Source organism: Manis javanica, chromosome 1 (assembly GCF_040802235.1).
Source record: "Manis javanica isolate MJ-LG chromosome 1, MJ_LKY, whole genome shotgun sequence".
Lineage (NCBI taxonomy): Eukaryota > Metazoa > Chordata > Mammalia > Pholidota > Manidae > Manis > Manis javanica.
Genome location: NC_133156.1, coordinates 174,824,101 through 174,847,353, shown reverse-complemented (window position 1 = coordinate 174,847,353; position 23,253 = coordinate 174,824,101). Strand labels below are relative to the sequence as shown.

Here is a 23,253-nt window from a genome sequence, read left to right as displayed (position 1 = left end):
GAGAGCAGAGGTGAACTGACCCATTTGTAAGGGTGGATGACTATGAGGCCTCAGGGGATTCTCTCTTTGCTAATGACATCTTCTACTCATGGTGGCCCTTCTCTTCCCCTTTGCCTTTTCTAATTCCCATTCTTCTCTAATCTTAACACTAGCCTGATGGGACCAATCATGGTTTTGATGGTGCTTCATGTGTTGTTGACCTAGGCCAGTCAGTCTGACCTTGTATTACCAACTTTCCTTCCTTGAAGTGCAGACATGACACAAATTGAAATACTTGACTTGGGAACTTGAATTCAGTTCAGCTGCTTTGGTTGATAGAATATTTTTAAAAAGTCAAATCTGTAAGAATTTTTGCTAGGCCTGCATATTTTAATTTGTTGTAAATTGCCTATTGGATAACACCAGTTTTTTTTCTACATATTTCTAAGAGTTGACTGGCCCCTGAAAGCATTTTAGTGGGCTGCTGGCTAGCGGGTCAGTATCTTCCTGACAAAGTCAGGCTGGCACGCGGGGTTCCTTTGGGTTGAGTCCTCTAATTTTCATTGACTATGAGTCTCTTCTAAATATCAGAGCATTGCCTACAGTGTGTCTCTCACTGGTAGTCATAGTTTAGTATTCATGTTTTCCACATTCAGCAATGAGTGTTAATCATAGTTTTCCACACTCAACAATGAGTCTTAAGGGAACTCAAGTGAGGGTAGTGGTTCCGGGCAACTGGCCATTATTGTGTATGCCTGAGAATTTTGAGGCCCTTGAGCAACTTGTTAGCATCCTGCTCTTCTAGCAGGAATGAATGCCTAACTTATCATAAGAACTCATACAAGGTGGTAAATCATCGAAAGGTGCCCTATTTGTGAACAGGTTCCCCTGGATGTGGAACTCTCCAAAAAAAAATGTGAGGCTATGCAACAGTCTACTTTCCCTTTGCCCCAACATGATTTTCACTGAAATCTTCTTCAATACAGGTTGCCAATTTGGCCTGTTCCATCTCCAACAATGAGGAAGGGGTGAAATTAGTCCGAATGGCCGCCACCCAGATTGACAGTCTGTGTCCCCAGGTAAGTCTCATTCACTTTGTTGCCAAAGCCCAAGGTTGGCCTGATATTCAGGGTCTTTTGTCCCCTGGGCCTGCTGGTCATGCTTGCCTTGCCCTCTTTCCTCCCACTGGAAAATGCTGCTCTTCTTTCATGGGCTGCTTCGAGTTCTACTTTGCTCAAAATGAATTTCTGATAATCATTAACCATGGCAGTTACTTTTTTTTTTCCACTCATACTGACTTTTTTCCATTTGTTTTGGCTATTATTTAAATGCTCTATATCTTTTTACCTTGTTTCAACAACTAAAGGATACACTTCTTCAGAGAACAAGAGTTGCATTTCTACAACATCTGTGCAAGGAGACAGGACTTGTCCAGTAAACACCTCTTGAAACCTGAGGCTAATTACTGTATCTTAAAGAAGCAAGGCAAACAAAAACTAATAATAGTTGATAACCTAGTTTATCTTTCATGTTTTTGATTGCTCTTCTGAACACTGAGAACCCACTTATCTGGAGAAGCTACAGGGTCTGTGGTTTCAATATAGTCTTTGGCCCATTTGTTCCTCTTTTGAAGGTTGTAGTCATATGTCCCTGGATTATTTCTAACAAACAGGTCATCAATGCTGCTCTAACACTAGCTGCTCGACCACAAAGCAAGGTTGCTCAGGACAACATGGATGTCTTCAAAGACCAGTGGGAGAAGCAGGTCCGAGTGCTGACAGAGGCCGTGGATGACATCACTTCTGTGGATGACTTCCTTTCTGTCTCAGGTAATCACAAACAGGCCCCTTACAAGGCAGCTGGAGAAGAGAACATGGCAAGATATGGCATATCTTGCAAATGTCATGGGTCTCTGTTTCAAGTGCTCTTCTTGGCCCTCTGAGCTTTCAATCATCTCTGCAAATGGTATTGTAACATTGTCTTGAAACTTCTTCTCTGGTGTGCACATTAGTTCAGGACACCCGGTCAAAGCACTGGGATCAGGGGAGTGAGGGATACAGCTTTCTGATAAAGATGTCAGAAACCTGAACAGATGATTAAGGAGACTTAGGTTCCTTTTTAGTCCCTGGAGTTTTTAAAGCAGGATGGCCTTTGATACATCAGAATCACCCATCGAAAACACAGTATGGGATAGGAGATTAGTTAATCCTCACAGTTTAATATTTAAAAATCAAAAAAGCAAATAGCTATTCCAAATTTTTCAGTGTTACGGGGGTCATTTTCCTAATAAATGATGTTACCCAGGTTTGGGATAAGCCAGGTAGAAATATTGGCCACAGACTGAACCAATTCATTAGAAGGCACTTGAGAGCTATTGAGGCTTTGAATATCTGTCTATGAGATTGTATAGGGAAGTGAGAAAAAGCAAATAGAACTAGTTATCACTTGAAATTATAACTTTCTTCTTTGTAAATGAAGCCAGGAGTGAAGGATGTTAGTGTATTTGAATAACCATTTAGTCAATTTGACCTTTAATGGTATTCATCAATGCTATTTCAAAATTGGGCTCCCAGCCAGCGAGTGGGACTTTTTCCAAACACATCTGACTGAACACATTTGGCCTGGTTCATTTAGAAGAGTTTCTGTGGGAGGAATGGGGCAGGAGGTCACTGAAAATATCGATCTCCTTTGTGAGGTATTAAAATAACCAAGTAACCCTTGAAAATTCACATGGACCAGGTATTGACTCTACACATGGGGGCAGATCGCACACCTGCTAACTCAGGTGTGACCTGGCCGTGACCAGGACCTGCTTGTTCTTGGCTGACTGACCTGAGAGACAGGGCACCACAGCACTGCCAGGGGAGGCAGGTGGACAGGCCCCTGACTGCCACAGAGCCGGAGGGATTTCTAGGGGAGGCTTATTGTATTTCAAAATGTTTTCTAGGTACAGTGGGAACTCCCACTGAGGGCTGGTTTTCAAACTGGTCTGCGAGCAGCATTATTGAGTGTAGATCCAACTTTGACACCATGGAGGGCAAGACAAGGCAGATGGGAAAAATGAGCCAGCACATGCTTGGTACCTGTGATGTGCCTGACTCTTTGGTGTTTATTGAGTTCCCATCAAAGTCTATCACATAGGCATTCATATTCTGAGTCTTCCTTTGAGAAAACCAAATCACCAAGATGGTAAGTACCTTGGAAGAGACAGTATTAAAATCCAGATCACCCTCGTTCCAGAAGCTGAACGGTTCTCAGCAAGTCAGGACAGAAGGACGTTCCCTTGGGTGCCACCACTCACAGGGCCGCTCCCTCCTCCCCAGCTCCATAGCCACATTCCAGTCCCTAATCTCTTTCAAAACCTGTCCTGTTTTCCACTCCCAAGGTGCTTTGTTTTTGATAACTTGTCAAAGCAGCTATTCATTGAAATACACCCATACCTAGGGGTTGGTTGATAAAGAATTGCATATGCTGCTAGTCCTGGGGTTTTTGCTTTGCTAATGGCTGAGTCCTAACAACATAAAAGATATCCAAGAAATAAATCTCTCATAAAGTGCTTAGAAATTGTTTGGATAGATCTGTTAGAGATTTGGGTGGTGGGGAATAGAAGAATGGCTACCAATACTGAGTAACTTTCTAGTATCTGGTCAGTCATTGTCAGGATGACCGCAGGAGCCCCAGACAAGGGCAGAGGGTCTCCACAACCAGCCTCAGATCTCACACAGCAATCCTGAGAGTCCCTGGAAATCTTACTCTGCATCCCCTCTTATCTACAAATGAATAGAAAATACCCATGCATTACCCTTTTCAAAGGATTCATTTGAGAACTTAAAATTTTCCCAACTTATCCTTCTCTTTAAATACAAAATCTAAAGTACAAAAATTCCTGGGGGTAGGGAAATGCAAGGTGAGGAGGTCTTATCTCAGACCATTTCAATAGTGCAAAGCTTTTCTTAATTTTCTTCCCAACTCTGCCTCTTCGCCACCTTTCTCCCTGCCATTTCTTTGTGCATCTCATTATTACCGGCAACAAAAAATGACTTTGGCTTCCGCTGATAACTCTGTGCAGTCCAGCCCCAGTAGTACGAGTGCCACAGCATGCCATGACAAGAAAATGAACAGGCACTGACAGGGAGCCAGCCTTGGCAGGGCCTGCTGGAGCATGCCTTTGGGGTTGACAATCGGAGGCGGCAGGCACCTTTCCGCAGACAGGCTTGACAATTAATGACACAACCCACGTTGTCCTGCTGGTAGGCTGTGGATACAGCCCAGGAGTCGGGGAAACTACTCCTCATCTCCTCTCCAAGCTAGAGCCAAAACATTTGCATCAGTAAATTGCAAGTTTGGCCCAGGAGATATTTTGGAATGCCATTAATGACATTTTCTGTATCAGTTTCTTCTTACGGGAGTATCTGTTCTGGCAGGAAACTCTTTTTTAAAAACAAAACACAAAAAATTATTTGTTTTTAAAGAACTGTGGGTTTTGTTTTTGTTTCTTCATGCTACCTGAATGTATGTATCTGGGTGCTTAATTTGTCCATATAAAATGCCCAAAATGTCCAAAAAAACTTTGGGGAGCAATGATGCTGGCTATTAACATTTCAGGAGCAAAACCAATTTTCAGATGTGGCCTGGGCTCATAAGTATAATTAATGGCTGTGTTAGAACACTTAAATTTTTCCCACTGGGCAAAAACTACAATTTTTAGTCATGTTTTAAAATGAGTAGCTGGGCATTAACCATGTGACAGTTTAATTTTTGGGTATGGCTCACAAGATAACAGGCACCTAAGATCTGAAAAAGCTATCGCATAATGTCCAAGAGTTTTGTTTCCCTTTTTTTTTTCTTTTTGACTGCAGGGTCTTGAGTTTGTTTCCTTTCAGAAATTTACACAGTGAACTTTACTTTTAACTTAGAAACTATAGCTTTGAGTTTTATAGTAATCAAGTAGTTTGATCATCAGTGATTTTTATAATAAAATTACATCTCTTCTGAAATAATAAGATGGCAGAAATTCAAGGAAGTTTATGATAAAATATGTTGCAGTCAAATGTTTCATGGTAACGTTTAAATACCACACTTCATATGCGGATGTAACATCCATAGTACCCAAGTGTTTTTCCCAGCAATGGAGTCATCTCTGGAATATACATACTTTTCATTTTTACTTTCTGTACTATGTTCTTGTCTAATTGGAATAGCATTATTCTATCTCCTTATTTCATGATTTTTTTTTCTTTTGAAAGTACGGTGGGATAAAAGTATGTTATTTTCCCTTTTCAATGATCATGTTGATTCAGTATTTCTTCTTTGATTGCCTGCTGTGCATAAGATGCCACCAGGACTGCAAATATGAATTAAGTATGGATTTTGCCTTCAAATAATTCACTGTCCTACTTGTAAGATCCCAGACCAGTATTATTCCAAACCTGTGAGCTCCAGACCTGAGGGTACAGGGAGTAGGAAGGGAGAAGTTATTACAAGAGATCCAGGAATCCATATATACACCAAGTGAGATCTATATGAACAGCTACCATTCTTTTTCCAAATACATTTTTGGTACTTAGCTTAGTGAAATGCACATCTATTTAAAATCATCCCGAATCATAGTAGCTTTTGCATATACCCTATCCACCAAAATCATTACTGTCATGTAATTTTTTCATAAATGGAGTACCCCTAATTGGGGAAGGTTGCGAAATGCTGAGAAAACTATTAAACATTTAATTTAAAAAGTTGGTTTAGAAAAATCTGTCAATAAATTGTAAAATTAGTAAAATTAATACTTTATTACACAACATGGTTAATGGAATATTGAACAAATTAGTTTCATGATTTCACTAATTAGAAGCAATGTTTGTGATATAATGAATTTTCAGCTTCTGCTAACCCTTCAAATATGTAGTTATATCTACAAAAGTATATTCTTTTTCTTGCATCTTAATTACATTAGTTGTGTATTTCTTGTTTGGGAAATAGTTTTTTGTTTTTTTTTTAAAGGCTATTTCATTTTAAGATACTGGGTCATGAGTGGGCATTTAGAATTCTTTAAAAATTGCATTTACTATGCAAATTAAAACCACAATGAGATATCACCTTACATCAGTAAGGATCACCACCATCCAAAAGACAGACAACAGCAAATGTTGCTGAGAATGTGGAGAAAGGGGAACCCTCCTACACTGCTGGTGGGAATGTAAATCAGTTCAACCATTGTGGAAAGCAGTATGGAGGTTCCTCAAAAAACTCAAAATAGAAATATCATTTGACCCAGGAATTCCATTCCTAGGAATTTACCCTAAGAATGCAGCAGCCCAGTTTGAAGACATATGCACCCCTATGTTTATCGCAGCACTATTCACAATAGCCAAGAAATGGAAGCAACCTACGTGTCCATCAGTAGATGAATGGATAAAGAAGATGTGGTACATATACACAATGGAATATTATTCTGCCATAAGAAGTAAACAAATCCTACCATTTGCAACAACATGGATGGAGCTAGAGGGTATTATGCTCAGTGAAATAAGCCAGGCAGAAAAAGACAAGTACCAAATGATTTCACTCATATGTGGAATATAAGAACAAAGCAAAAACTGAAGGAACAAAACAGCAGTAGACTCACAGAACCCAAGAATGGACTAACAGTTACCAAAGGGAAAGGGACTGGGGAGGGTGGGTGGGAAGGGAGGGATAAGGGGAGAAAGGGGTCATTATGATTAGCATGTATAATGTGGGAGGGGCACAGGAAAGGCTGTGCAACACAGAGAAGACAAGTAGTGATTCTACAACATCTTACTATGCTGATGGACAGTGACTATAATGGGGTATGTGGGGGAACTTGGTGATGGGGGGAGCCTAGTAAACATAATGTTCTTGTAATTGTAGATTAATAATACAAAAATTAAAAAAAGACCTAAACAAACAAAACAAAACAAAACAAAAAATTGCATTTACTGCAGACAGATTATTAGCATCTAACATAATTCGGAGATTTCTCTCCTTTCCACATTCAACTACAAAATTCCATCTTTAAGCTTAACCAAACTGAACCTTCTGAAAGTTTATCTTTTCATAACCATTTTGTAAAAACTTTACTCAGATAAGTATCACCATTCAGATATACTACTTTTTGTGAATTTAAGAAATATGAATATTAAATTTAAACATCTTATTTTGTTTTCTAGTCTAATTTATATTTGAAATTAAAGAAACTACAGAATGCAGAAATCACATGATATTTATAGTTTATAATGGTTTAAGAAAATCTTATTGTATGAGGACAAAACAGATGTCCCTCTATGAAAAGTAAGTTATACTTTGCAATTTTCTATCCAATGTCCTGAAAGAACAAATATGGCCTGCGAGTGGTTCATTTAGGGAAGTAGGAGAGAAATCTGAGGTACTCAGATTTACTCAGTACCCCCTTTCCTCTTTAGAAATTTTAAATTCAGAACTAACCCTAGACACATCTTAAAGAGGTAATAACTCATTTTAATCCTTTAGTATTCATTGAATTTGGCAGTTAAAATTTTTAAGAAGTTGCTTGATTACTTAAGACTATTTCCAAACTTGTTCTCTTTTTTTTTATTGCATATGCACATGTATGTATATCTTCAAATTAATTTTTCTACAGAGCAGTAAACTCAACATTTCCCTAGACCTCTGTTTCTAAAAAATGTTCAATGAACATAATTATGGATCTCACTGTGGACATGGGAAATACAAAACTGCCTGTTTGCAAACTTATGGGACCAGTTTTCTCTATGCTAGCAGAGTGAAACCTAGCATTCTGCCTGCCTGGATTACACTTTAGGCAATGAAGGGAGAGTGATCGCCAACCTTGATTCTAGTCTGAGGGAACCAGCCATGACTGGATGGTATTTTAATTGTAGAGAACTCCATAATCATATTCACCCAGTAAGCTTTGTGCATCATGTGACATTAGAAGACTGATCGGGTGATATTTGTTCATTCTACAGCCTCCCTTAGACGTTTCCTTAATAAACACCTGATCAACCAACCACCCAGAACTTGACTCCGGTCACATCTACGAAGGTTCCTCCATGGGCAGGTGGACTCCATGTTCACTGCCACAGCCACTCCTAAAAGACCATTTCATGCAATAAATCTCACATGCTGAATGGGGTAATCTTCAGGCCAGTGGTCCTCAAAGTTTAGTCCCCAAACTAGAAGCATCAGCACCATCAGGGAATTTGGAAGAAGTGCAGTTTTGGGCCCCCCTGCAGACCTACTGAATCAGAAACTAGGAGTGGCACCTTGGAATTCTTCATGATGCTCTGAGCCCTCTGGCTGGTGCTTTTAGAACTACCACTGCAATTATAAACTGTATTGTTTAAATGTCATTTCAGTGTTTTAGGCATTTATTGAGATGTGTAAGGTGATGGCTTATGCTAGTTGATGAACTGCTCTTAGATTGGTTATTAAGCCACTGAGTGATATGAAATCAATGTGTACATGTCCTCTCCACAGAAAATCACATCTTGGAGGATGTGAACAAGTGTGTGATAGCCCTCCAAGAGGGAGATGTGGACACTCTGGACCGGACTGCAGGTGCCATCCGGGGCCGGGCAGCTCGAGTAATACACATCATCAATGCTGAGATGGAGAACTATGAAGCTGGTGTTTACACTGAGAAGGTGCTGGAAGCTACAAAATTGCTCTCTGAGACAGGTAAACATGGATATTATATTCAACCCAAATGTCAGTGCCATGATTAATTTCCATATCTGAATGAATCTGTTTCATTTTTTTTTCTATACACCTTTATGCTTCTAAATTACACATGATCATGGAAAGGGAGAGGTGCTCTTTGTTTCTTGAGTTTGAATTTGAATGACTTTAGCAGAATAACAATTTTACTGCTCTGCATGTATACATTACTTTAAAGCTTTCATATATAATCTTATCCAAGTCTCACAAGGAACTTATGAAGTAGGCAGAGAAATTTTTATTGTCTCCAATTACAAATGTGGAAGTGGAGGTTTGAATCACTTAAAAGACTGGAAAAAGGTCGCAAGCCTAGAAAACAGTGGAGATGTGATTGGAACTTGGAATGTTGAAAACCATTTCTCCATCCATTTCTTGAGAAGATAGGACCTTGAGAAAGGACTAAGGACCACAAGGGAAATCATAAAGGCTCTGGGTAGTGTCTGGATGTGAAGTACTCAAAGAAAAGGAATGGTAGCTGTTGAGAAAGGGTTAGATTCCAGGGTATGTGCTTCCTTCTAGGAAAGCCCTGTTCACCCTCCTCCAGGGGCATGCTGTGCCCCCTGGGGAATCACCGCTGTGCCAAGACACCGTGGGAGCCTGTCAGAGCTCTCTGGTGCACTGGGATGGGAAAAAAGACTTTTCCTCCACTGAGTGAGCAGAACAATACATAACTTTGACTATTATGTCAAGACTGGCCTATTTTTAGTAGTTTTTGCTCTCAACTAGTATGCCTTGGCTTTCCAAAGTCTCTCATGCCTTTTATATTTGTACAAAAGGGTGGGGGAGGAAGAGAGAAAGTTCAGGGAAGGAAAGTAAGCAAAGGGATGGAAAACAATTTAACACTCCTGGATGACATTATGAAGGGGTAATAAAATAAGTCTATATGCACCAAGAACCCCTCCTCAGACTTCAGCGGGGCCTTCTCTGGTCTGTGCATTGACTGTGGGACCCATTACAATTTTTCACAATAGACATGTCTCTGAAAGGTCAGATATAGCAGTGTTCCAAGTTGTACATGATAAGATATGTTAGTAGAAATATGTTTCATTGTACAGGGAAAAGGTTATTTACAAAGGCTTCTGTACCTATTTTTTAGTCTGGAAGAACACAAGAGACACTGGCTGCTCTTTCTGAAATAAAAGCATCAAGGTAGTAGTGTAATATCACATAATAAAGAGCATGTCCAGGGATTGTTGCTCTTGAGAATTCTCACAGATTTAGAATTACAAATAATAACAATGACAATACTGCTAATAAGCTATATCTGCATTTTAATTAGCTGGAATTCAGCTCTGTTTTCTTTCAAATAGTCTTTCCTTTTGCATTCAGCAGGGCAACACAAAGCAAGTCATACAGTATTTCTTTCCTCACTTGGAAGAATTAGCAACAGGCATTTTACTCTTCAATTTACAGACTTCCCACCCCCACCCCCACCCCCACCCCCACCCTTTAGGGGACCCTCTCACATTTCTATAGTTCTCATCTCGGCCAGTTAGCTCTCTTCTGTTAGAGTCTCAGCTGCACGTGGTATATCTGACACACAGCACTCCCATGGGTCCCCCACTGGGTAAAGAGCAGCAGGAAACACTGGAAGACATGCAGACAGGGGGCCCAGCTCATGCCTGCTCATGACCTGTGGGAAAGATAATTGTAGCAAGATGAAAGGCAGAGTGTATCACCAGTGACATGTGACTGTGCACACAGAGAAATCAGGTACTGCTCAAGAGGCATTTTAGAATTTTTCTTCCTGTGTCTTGGGCTGCATTAATGAACAGAAGGTGCCCCTTGGGTCAAAATCTACTTAAAGGCAAGGACAGCATGCTTAGGTGATTGATACTTACTTCAACAAAATTTTCACCCAAAGTCTTGAAATGTAAATAATTTTCTGCTTGTTTTTTGTTTGTTTAACTAAGAAAAAAACAATCAGTGGAACAGAAGAATCCATTCTGGATAGTTGTTTGCTAATCACGATTTTGCTCTTATGTGTCATTGGAGCATTTAAAGTTCTCATCCCAGCCCTTCTTTGCAATGCTTGAATATTCTGGGGACTTGTACCTCTCTGATTTGGATATCCACATCCAGTTCTTAATTGAACTGAGGAGAGGAACAAGACATTTCAATTCTATTTTTCAGGGTATATTGAAGCTAAATAGGAAAGTAACCAGGTAGAAGAGATTGAATTAGACAGTTTATACACAAGGGTAGTGGAAAATACAGGAACACATGTCAAAGAAAAGTGAATGTCAGTGGGCTAAGAAAATATAGGGTACAGAAATTCTTTTGCCTCTGTCTGCAGCTGTTCTTCTCCTTTCTAAACAGGAATGGCATTGTTTCTATATGAGTAACTAACTAGAGAGATTGTCGAAGAAATGAAAGCAAAATATTTAGCTGTTTACTCCCTGGTTGCTAATGGGAATTGTTGGGAAATGTACTAGACCCATGGAGTTTGAGGCAGAGCATAGGATCAGTTCTGTGATTTTGGTTAGGCAAAGTTTTGTTGGTTATATATATTTTATAAAATGGGTCCTCTTGTCAGTGTCTGGCTGTGCTAGAAGACATTGGTCCTCAAAATAAAAACTGCCATGCAAATCACTAATGCCCAAATTTCTACCTTTGGGAAAATGTTTTGTTCTTGGTTTTTAAAAATGTCTTAGAGCCACATTGAATTGTTTACTTTCTTTTTTTATATGAGCTTACCAAACTCTGTCCTGAGAGTATATTTTCTTTGGGAGAGAAGTCACAGAATGATAGACAAGGAAAGTGCTCAGAGGAAGGATGAGGAAAAAGAAAAGGAGTCTAGGACACAGAAGACAGAATGTCTTGTTTTCTTTTGCCTTGTCACAATTTACCAGGTTCTGCCCAATTTTATGTCTACTTGTTAGGTTCAAGACCCTTAGGCAGAATTTCTCAACCTCTGTACTACTGACATTTTAGCCGGAGTCATTCTATCTTGGGGGAGGCGAACTGTCCTGTGGATTGTAGGATGCATCCCTGTCTTCTACCCACTAGATACTTGTGGGACCTCTTCCTCATTCCAAGTTGTGACAACCAAAAAATGTCTCTAGACATTTCCAACTGTCCCTGTGGGATGGCTAAAATAACTCTCATTGAGAATCACTGCTCCAAGGGGAAGAAATATCCCCAAGTGGGGGCTGGTTTAGACAAGGCAAAATGGAGCCTCTCTACTGTGGCCATAGGTATGGAGAAGGGAGTGGGGTGAGAGTGCAAAACAAAGACCAATCTAAAAAAGGGCAGAATGCTCAGAAAGTCTTGATTACAACAGACTTTGCAACCCGCTCCAAAAGGGACTGCAAATATAGGCCAGGCCAGCCCCTGTTTAGACATGTAAATGATGCAGGGGTGAGTCCCTATAGAAAGAATTCCACTTCACCAACTGGCTGCCTTCTCTGAGTGGCTAGAAATTGAGAGAGATCCAAAGAGTGAAAAACAGTCTTTGGTTTATTTTCCATGAATTATTTTACTTCCTCAGTAAAGATCATGTTTCTTTGGAGAGGGTTTTTTATGTTGTTATGAATGCTGAATTAAATTTGAGAAAATAATTTTGGGGATAATTAGTATGCTAAAATTCTTAGACAACATTTTATAAAAACTTACCTATTTATTTTTTATAAAACTAATCTAGGCAGATGAAAATACAATAAATTCCATCTACATCAGACCCATTAAATACTTGCATAGCATATTTGAGGGGCTCTTCAATAAAACCTGAATTATAACAAATTGCCAACAGATTGGTAGTAAGCACATCCTTGACCAGACCCATATTCAGAAATCTCATTTACAAAGTCAGGTTACTGCAAGAGGTTACTGGGGGTGCAAGTATATTCAGGGATACCTAAAGTAGCTCATTCTTCACTGAATGGATTATACTGAAATGTCATTTTTTGTAAATTCGATAGCTGATGCCAATTTGTGGCAATGTGAATGTGATTGGGTTGAGATTCTGCCAGCAGTTCCTCAGAGAGCTTAAAGAAAAGGAAAATGTGTGTATTTAATGAGGATTCTATGTTAGTGAGTACTTTGTATGTAGAGATTAAAATACCATTGTTTTGGAGAACACGTGGGCCAAACAGATGGTATAATTTTTTCGTTATTATATGTATTTTTTGGAGCAGTTTCATGTTCACAGCAAAACTGAAGGGAAAGTACAGAGATTTCCCAGATACCACTTGACTCCACACATGCCTAGCTTCCTTGTTATCAACAACATTCCCTACAGAAGCAATACATTTATTACAACTGATGAACCTTCAATTGATACATCATAACCACCCGAAGTCCCAAATAGTTTATAGCACTGTTCACTCTTGGTGTTGCATATTCTATGGGTTTGGACAAATGTGTATGTGTATCCATCATTTGATATCAAAAAATGTATTTCCCACTGCCCTGAAAGTCATCTCAGCTCTACCTATTCATTCTCCTCCCTCTCTCTCTCCCAGCCACTGACAATCACTGATCTTTTTACTACCTCCATAGTTTTGCCATTCACCCACCCCCTTAGAATGTCATATACTTGGAATCATATGATATACAGTCTTTTCAGATGGCTTCTTTTAGTAGAGATGGTATAATTTTTAATTCCATGCTTCTGTAGTACAAAGTTTTCATAAGAACAAGAGAAACTATTTCACATCATTTCTAGATATTTTACCTATAAAATGTAGGAGGATCAGCAAATATAAAGCACTGAAATTGGAAATAGTGAGGGGCAGAGTTGCGTTAATAAGAGGTAGTAGAACAAACCCAGATTAAGAATCGTAAGAATTCATTTCCTTAGCTTCTACCAACTATGACCTTAACCAAATTAGTTAATACCTCTGGTCACAGCTTCTCATGTATTGCCTGGTGTCATGTTATCTAAGGATGGTCTATATTGATGATCTTAATATATGTGTTGTTGTTTCCTGGCTTCTGGTGACTGTGCTCAATGTGGACATGTTGCTCATAAATCCTCTGTATAAACCCTTTGCTTCATCCAAACAGATGTATTCATTATTCCCCAGGCAAAACACATCCAGGCTGCTCCCACTCTCCCTCCTCTAATGTTCTCTATTTCTTCCTCCTCCTCTACATCTGTGTATTGAACTTATCCTTTAAGATCTGGCTCATTTCTCAGTTGAAGACAACGGAATTCTATCACTCTTTTGACATTTAGTATGTCCTCTTCAGTGTAAATGGCTCACAGCTAGATGCCAAGTTCCCAGAGGCAGGTGTTTCTGTAAGTACTGAGGGGCTAGAGTAATGTTATCATATAATTAACATTCAATATGTATGCATAGATTAAATGAATATAAAAATTAGGACATTACATTTCATTACAGACTCAGGAGGGAATATGTCCACTAGCAGCCTCAGGTTTACAGCCCAGAATTCCAGGATAAATAGAATTCTTTGTCCCCACCTACTGTCTATCAAGGGGGAGTGATCTGTGTGGCTACTTGGGGTATGCTTACTCCACTTGGACTGATTTTCTGTTGTTAATAGGATCTAGTTTTTATGATTGAATAGGTCTGGATGACTTTCTTATCTCAGTAGCTGGCTAGGGAGAAGAAGGAAGGAGATAAGATCAATATAAAAAGAAAGTAGTAGGAACATCTTATTGGGAAAACACACAATACTAGATATTATATATATGGGAATGACCATTACAATCTAAGTCAATTCTCCATGACTGACTTAAAATTAGATTATGAAGTAATGAATTTCAACAGAAGTTGTAATGACTGAGATTGTTTAGCCTAGACATCCTAATAAATGTATTTTAATATAACTCTTACTATTGGTATAAAGTATTTTATTTCTCTTGGAAAGGTCAAAGTGGTTAGTATGTGGAGGAAAGGTCTTACTTATTGGCAGCTGCGGTATTCATGGTGGTAGGAAGTCAGAAGTGTGGAAGGCATAAGAAGAAATCACATCCATTTAATACCCCTTAAATAGGCAACATAGAATTTGTCTCAATGCTTCTTCTGTGTGACTGAAACCTCTATAATCTAGGTATTGTAGGGATCTGGATGATGTGTGTTAATATATATATTTATTTATTTTATCCTGAAAGCAAATGCCAGGTTTGGGGGAACAAACGTATTATTTACAATACTAACCATGCCAATTCTCCATGCCTCATGCTCCCTCTCAAGGCAATATGAGGACAGATGAATTCTACACACACAAAGGACATCTATACTTCCGGAGAGGAACCAAAATTATGAATCTGAGAACTTATGTGGGGATTGGTGCTCAGCTGCTTCCCTGCCTTCCTGAGAGGAGAGAAATCTTTCTCTTTAATGTTACTAAACTCCCTCCAAGAAAAGTCCCCAGCTGTTACAACCTTTGGAATATAAATGAACAGTTCCTGGGTTTATCCCTCTTTGAAATGTGGGCACATTTATTTTCTGGAGAGATTAACCTGTAAAACTCTCTCCAGATTATTTCACTATTGTAGGACTGCTATTGAGTCATCTTTTGAACCAGGTTATCAGTCATTTTTGCTCTGAAAGTCCTGGCCATGCAGAAACATGAAAATGCCTTTTCTACACTGGCTTGTTTGTAAGAAATGTGTTCTTCTAGAATTTTCAGACAAGTCCAGCTCTTTTAGCAGGAGGCTGAAGAACCACTCAAGAAAATACAATTTGAGAAAGAGATACAATTTTAGCCTGAGGGTAAATCTCTAATGTGGAAATGGAGATGGGATTGGGTGGATTTAGGAAGGCTCGCAATTATACACCTTTGTGCCATAAATTTGGAGCAATATAGTGAAACAAATAGCACTTTCTAGTGCCTATTGGTCAAAGTAAAACTTAAAGGATGGACATGAATCTCCAGTTCTGCATGAGTCACTCGCAGTAACAGAATCCTGGGGGACTGCAAAGGGCTGATATTTCTTTGTCATTTCAAGGACATCAGGGACAAGCATCCAGGGTAGTGTCACAGTGGACTGGCAGAAGGTCCTGCATATCTTCTCTAGCATAGCCAGTGCTGGTAACTACTGGAACTGCTATCCAAGATGTACTAATTGTTCACAACTGAGGATTTAGCAAGTTCCCTTCACCCAGATTCTCTGCCACATCAGTAATAGGTGTTTGCATCCTAAAGGGGAAGAATATGCTGACAGTGACTTGTTGGGAAGCATGTGTGCTAGTTTACTGGAGTAACCCAGAAATAGTTTAATAATAAGGAGGGAAGCTTCACTTGTAGCTGGAGGACCTGAAATAACAGATGGGTATAAAAACTAGAAAAGTTCTGTTTATCCTGGTCAAAGTGACACCAAAATGACCTTCCCACCTGGTTTGCCATTCTATATCTTACCTATTCTCTAGCACAAGCTGGTTTCTTCCTTGTCTGGGACGTCCTCTCTCTAACCACACCAGCTAATCCCACTGTCTCCGTTCCTCTTATTATTGGAGCCACTGATTAGACATCTACCATATACTGCCCTGTATTGCAAACACTTGCATTTGTCTTTCCATTTGTCTATCTTAATGCATTTATACTCTGCCTGCCTGTCTAGGAATATGTATATGTGCATTGGTTCCTAGGTAAATTTTATCCTCTTGATATCTGAGGCCATGTTTCATTTCCTTCAACCTTGATTAAATTGAAGCTCAAAAACATTTAAATGGAAAACATAATGGACACAGTGTAATACCTTATTTGGGGGGTTGTACCATTTTTTAAAATTATACACTTGAGGATCAAGGTCAGATCTTTTCAATTATGTACAATAAATTCATAGCAATTATTTAATTACATCTTAATTCTCTAAACCTCTCTGATGCCAGATTTGACCATATTTATTGAGCTTGGTTTCCACAAACACTGGAAGCTAAAAAAGACATCATGTTCTTTATTCATTCTTAAAGTTTCAGAATTAAATGTGCCATCCTTTCCTTCTAACTTATAAACGATTTGTGATTATTCTTGAAATGCTTATTTTAAAATATAACTTTCCAAGCAAGTATTTCCCTGGGGAAAGAATTTGTGTCTAGACAAGAGCAGATGGATGCTTCCTGATTCTCTTAGGGTAGTTATCGTGAATGGAGTTTAGAAGATTTCTTCCCTTCTTCTAGGCAGTCCTTTTTCATCTTTCATCAAACAATTCAGCTCATGGGTTATGTATGGCCTTCTGGCACATGAATTTGATTTTGATGTTTAAAATATACATTATGATTTTGCAAACATGAATTTATAAAAATGGCAGCCCTTAGCAACTCCCACAGAGGGAACAGAAGACTGACTCTGACAAAAGAAAGTCTAAGAATACATACAGGATGGATGAATTAGGATGAACCAGGATGGTACTGATGGCTGTCAGCAGAGGTGGAAACAGTGGACAAATAGTCCCCAGAAAATAAGGAGCAGATCAAGGGGGCTTCTTCTGTCCTTGCTCCTGGCTTCCAGGGCCCACATCTTCTAACCTGATTAACAGTTCTCAAGATAAAGGACAATAAAACCTGGCATATCACTGATCTACACAGAGTTTCTGTACTCCCTCTACTGCATTTCAAAAAGCATTTGAGGATGCTTTGTTCAGGATTCCAATCCCATTAATTAACTAGTATAAAATGGTGGGGTAAGTTTGAGATAGAAAATACTTCCACAAGAATATTAAATTAAGCTGGGAAGCTTTTTGGAAAGAGTGTCTGATTTCAGCTAGGGAGCTGGGAGCTCCTTTTGCTGTTGATGGTTTTATTTTGTTTTCCCCTATTACAAGCCTTTTGGTGAAGTCTCTTTATTAAAGATTGCCTTTCTTTATGTATTTGGTGAGGTCATAATGGAATACAATGTTTAACACTGGCCTTCTTGGCAATCAAGATGGAATGGAAAATTGTAGGCATGGATATATAAAATCCTATCTTGAGGGCTGATTTCCTGGGTAATTCATTATTAAAAATGCAAAACCATCAGGAGGATAATGTGGTCCTGCCAAGGAGAGAAAAATGGCATGAAAGTGGGGAAACTCAGCTTTCGAGATAAGTTATACCTGTTTCCCAATTTTTTTTTTCCAGCACTAATTTTTGTGCTATTTCAGTTTACTTCAATCCCACAAGGCCCACTTTTTGGTGATGAATCATGTAGTTGTACCTCTAAGATCTATCCAAAGGTGACTGGATGATTTTTGCCTGCTATAACCAAAGACACAGGTGTGTGGATGAGTAGATAAAGAGGGTCATGGTGTGAGGATGAAAACTCTCAGAACCACTTGCTGTAAATCTAATGTGTCAGGCACAATGGTCAGCACCTTACATATATCCCACCCTTCTGTGTCTTGAAGGCAAAGTTACATTTTTCATTTGCTACTTTATTCCCAGAAGCTAAGGACATAAAACTGTATGCAAAATTTTTAATATAAACCTTATATAAAACCTGAAAGGATGCCATCATTATCCCCATTTTACAGTTGAGTAAATGGAGGCTCCAATTGGTTAACTTGTAAAAAATTAAACATCAAGATTCAATTACCAGAAATCTAGAGCAGGCAGAGTTGCTGTAATGGAACAAAAATTTCTGTATGTCCTATTTTCACTGATTTTTCTTCTTATGGCATAGCATATTCTATTAGTTAGCTAATTACTCCCAGGTTTAGGGGATTAACATTACAGTATTTACTGTTGCCGTTTCTCTGGGCCAGGATAGGCACAGCTTAGCTGGCTGTTGCCTTAACCTCTCACACAAGGATGTGACCACAGTCCAGGCCTGGGCTGCAGTATCTCAAGGGTCCCCTGGTGAGAGGTCCACCTCCAATTGGCCTCACATGGTCACTGGAAGGCCTCCGTTCCTCATTTGAAACTTAAGATCTCAGTTTCTCACTGGCTGTTGACCAGAGGCCTTTCTCTGCTACTTGCTATGGAGCCTTTTCCATAGATCAACTGGCTTCCACTCGAGCAAGCAAGGGAAAAGCAGGAAATGACAAGCGAGATGGGAAATCAGCATAGTTTTCTAATCTCATCTCAGAAATGACATCGCATCCTTCTTTCTATATTCTATTGGTTAGAAGCCATGCCCCTGTTCCAGCCTGTGTTCAAGGTGGAAGGACCACACACAGACATGAATACTATAAGAGGACCACTGGAGCCTATCTCAGAGGCTGCCTACTGCACATACATACTTGCAAATACATAAAGGTGGCACAGACAGTAAGGGTGATGACCAGCATAATTAGGATAGTACATTAGGACATGTGGCTGGATCCTACAACATGGACTTAAGGGATTTTAACTTCTGCATAATGTGTCTGTTTCCTTGTACTATGGCTTCCACAACACAAAAGATCCATTGAGTCAAGATAGAGATATACAGTATATGGCCAGGAGCAGACAGTAGACTAGCAGAGCTAGATAGTAGGTAAGGAAAGGCCAAGATTGGCTCAAGGTGATTGGAGAAACGAGTTGGGACAGAGGAGGACACCTTTGAGAAATTGTACAGAGAAACAAGATAAAGCTAGCTCATAATTCAAAGGTAGTTGCTTACATATCAAAGGGAAGATAAAAAACCAATGCCGTCACTAGGGAAAATGCCATTTGACTTTGGTTCAGAGATCTGAACAGTGATCTGAGAATCTCAGGAGAAGCTATGGAGCCAGTGGTGATGAAAGACATAATCAGGATTAGTGTGAGTGTGAAAAATCAGAATCAGAAGTAAAAGGTCTGGATACTGCAAGAAATCCTAGCCAAGTGCTTCAACAAGATTGTGGCCACCCTTATACCTTGTAGGAAAGACTCTGTATCTAGTTGGAGTATATTATGTAGAAATGTATATATCACAGAGAAATAGCCATTATTTATGAAGTAGACTTACAGATCTCAATTATTTACTTTTTGTCCAGTAAAATCACAAGTAGGCCTAAAGGGTTTCTAAGCTCAGAAGTTTGAAATATTCCTGTTGGGAGTAGGGGTGGCAGGAGCCCTAGAACATCCTCTAATGACTCAGTGATCACAATATTCTTTTCTAAAACTACTGAACCAGTATAAAACGATGGCTCGCTTCTGTGGTTTGCCCTCCACGATGTTTGAGTGCCGCCAGAACTACAAATGTGTCGTGGTTGCAGATCGTATTAGTTCCTACTTCCTACAGTGAGTTTGGCTTGGAGCTTCAGACTTGAGCTCCTTACTGACTGATTATGCTTCAGGGCTGTGCTGAACTCTCAGGTACACCTGGCACCGTGTAAATGACAGTCACACCTTCCTTTGGGCAATTTCAGGTCCCCAGTGGGTTAGATCATACCCTGCTTTACACTCTCTTCTCCTCTGCCCTAGGATCTAATTGGGGGCTGCATGAATAAAATTCCTTAAGCTGTCTCTGACAGAAAACATTTTGGGGAAAGAATGCATTGCCTACAGAAACATGAAACAGTGCTTTCCTGCTGAAGGGGGATACTGGAATTGCCCCAGAGGGTCTCTGCAATCTCTGCAAATTTCTGGCTCTGGTGACATGTAATTATTTACCTAACTCCAGCTTCTAAAATGGGAACATAACTATTTTTGATTGGTTGGGATGGGGTGGTAATAATGTATTAATTTCTCCACTAGCATAGGCCACAGTTCCATCCCAGCCCTGATATGTTATTCTCTTTCTTGATTTTTTTCAAATGTTCTCATTCTTCTTTTTTCTATTTTCTATTAACATTTATGACACTCGTTCCTTCTCTAGAACAGAGTCCTTGTCTATTTTCTGTTCTCTATTCCTGGTAATACAATTTGTGCCGAGAGTATGTTTGCTGACTGCACCACTGCAGTTGGGTGGCCCATATGCAGGCAGGAATGCCAGTTTGGCTTTGTTGGACTCATCAGGGATGCAGTAGTGAGTGTCTCTGCTTGCTCTGTGGTACAGCTCTACTCCTGCAGTCCTAAAAGGATTTTGAGCTCAGGTTTCTGAAAGGTCCCTAAAGATCACACCTAAAATGCCCACTAATGACTTGGTTAATGGCACATTGAACTCTTTAATAAAATTAACGCCTAATATGAAATGGGCAGGAAATGTGATACTGCTCATCTTGTCCCTGAAATTCTCAATGACAAGTGAGCTCTTCCCTACATCCCACTCTCTCACTTTTCATCCTGCTCCCAACAGGATGTGAATGCCAGAAGCATGACAATGGTTTAAGATGCAAAGACAACAAAGAAGAGACCCTCTCTCTCTAAAAGTGACTTCTGTGTGAAGCAGCTGGCATAGCGAATGGCAAACAATCCTAATTGTTAGCCTAAGGGTAGGAAGTGCTGTAACAGAGAGTGCATAATTAGGATGCTATAAAATTGTAAGAGCCCGACAACTTTGGGGATAAAGGAAGGCTTCACCATGGCAGATCGTTCTAACCTGGATATCGAAGATTGAGAAGGAACTCACCTGGGCCAAAGGGAAAGGAACAGGGGCCGGTGAGAGCAAATAAACTCATTACGGGCGTGTTGGTGTGGCTTGGTGTGTCTCCGTGTCATAGCTGAAGTCACAGAAATACTGTCTAATTGGTACATTTGAATATATGTAGGACTAGGTGGGGAAAGAGACACATAGAAATTATAGGCAGGTGTGTGGTGTGTGTGTCTGTATCATCATAAGGAAGTTTTATGGGCCCGTCTGTATTGAAGGGGATCCTTGGAGTGTCTGGAGGTGGGCCTTTGGACCTTTCGGAGAGCTCCTAGTGGGCAGTGGGGTCGATTGGTGCTCATTTCCAGGACACCTGGGCAACCTGGGGTTTTGCTCTGTGGTCAGCAGTCCTGTTTCCAACCTTATCACAGCTTCTCACGCACTTCACGACTCTCCAAGTGTTCTGAAACTTTGCCTCCAAAGAATCTCAGGAGGATTCAGTCTAGATCTTCCTCAGCTCTGGCTGAGGATCTCCATCAGCACTAGAATGAGGCGACCTTGATTTTTATAGGCATACTTAACTCTGATTACATTACCCCAGGAATGCCATCATTTTGTGGCCTAGCATGCGCTGTGCATACAAAAGCATAGTGAGAATTTAAAAGTTTATTTCCAATGTTGATCACTCTTTCAGGGCAAAAGCTTTTAAGAGCGATCCAGTATTTCTGATAAATTACAGTAAAGTGGTGCCTACATTTTTGGATGTAATTCAGAAAGTAGAAAGAAGCTTCTATTTATATAATCCTATATCAGAAACTCTTAATATATAATGTGCGAATCACAAAGGCAATGCTGTGTTTTTTCCTAATTAGTGGGAAGCAGACATAGCATCAGATCTGAAGTAGTTTGAGGCTTTTTCTATCTCAGTATTACTTTGGGTATATTTAATTTTTCAGACACTACTGAAGCATTAGAAGAATTCATAGTTAAACTAACGTCTTAGGTTCTGTCAAGATGGATCATTGTTCTATAAACTTTTGTTTTACTGTCTTACCACTTTTAAAAACAAAACAAAATAAAACTAAAACAGGGAAGAGAGCTCAAAAGGGGAGAGCAAAGCTATATTGGCTGAAGAGCAGTAGCAGTTGGCCAAGCCCTAAATATGTATGTATTGAATACACTTAGGAACAGTGTATGCAAAACATTTTTCTTAAGGGTCAAACCCAGAAAAACACTAACTTAAGAGAAATGGAGGTCTTTACAGTTACAGTGAATAAGATAAAATTGAATGTGTTCAAGTTCTAGGTTTTGCCAGGTTGAGGAATCAGAGGTCATTAGAATATTAGGGCTAAATTGCACTCAGCCCCAAAAATAAGGATTCTACACGTCCTGCTCCATCATCTTACTCTCCCCTTGGAAAGTTAATGGTACACTCTGTTCTGGTGTCTTTATAAAGGGCCTTGTTTCTGCATCTTCCGTCAATACCATGAGTAATGCTGTTGCGCATACCAAGACCCCACCTCCTAAATCTCCCTAGAGAGAATCTGCACTCTCTGCTGAGGCAAAGAGGATGCCCTTCTCCAAACATGGGGTTTCAGGGCAGCACTGGGCATGCTTTTGGGCCCAGAGCATCCCCTTATGGAAACAGTCCCTTTAGATTTTAGCTTTTCTGTCTCCCTTGACACAGAATCAGGCCTAGAGACATGTGGAGAAGGGTAGCGTGGTGCCTGCTGCATTTCCTTCCTCCCCAGCTCTTCTTCTGGGTGGCCTCGCAGAAATAAAACAAAGCAGCAGAGCTACTCTACTTTCCCTTTTAGACTCCACCAAAGGTCCACACGCAGATAGGTGTGCCTGGGAGCCGGGGTCCGGGGGGCAGATCCTGCGTAATGCAGCTCTCCAGGGGCGGTTACTAAGGTCAAATATTAAGCCTCTGATCACAGTCACAATTTCTGAGGGGTTTCCTCACTTAATATTATTGATCGCATTGGTTTCTTTCATGTTCTGGGCTGTGAGCTAGAACTTTACTTTTTCGGAGCCTTGAGGATTCTATAAGAAAAAGTACAGCCTTGAGGATATGTTGATCTCTATTAAATATTTGAAATATGAAAATATTCAGAGATAAAAAAGGAACAAACTGGTATAACTGACACCTGCTTTTCCACCCTGAGGTGTGACAAATATTAACATTTTTCAGTATCTGATTCACATCATTATTCTCTT

General features: G+C 39.8%; 1 protein-coding gene across 7 annotated transcripts in view; it reads left to right on the top strand.

Annotated features, from left to right (window-relative positions):
- Window positions 1-23,253, top strand: part of CTNNA2 (catenin alpha 2) — a 1,115,489-nt gene that overhangs the window by 1,015,487 nt on the left and 76,749 nt on the right. For all 7 annotated transcript variants that reach the window (XM_073241862.1, XM_073241858.1, XM_073241861.1 and 4 more), the window contains 3 exons: window positions 966-1,058; window positions 1,652-1,808; window positions 8,473-8,673. In XM_073241862.1, the coding sequence (XP_073097963.1) occupies window positions 966-1,058; window positions 1,652-1,808; window positions 8,473-8,673 (451 nt within the window). The remainder of the gene's footprint in view (window positions 1-965; window positions 1,059-1,651; window positions 1,809-8,472; window positions 8,674-23,253) is intronic.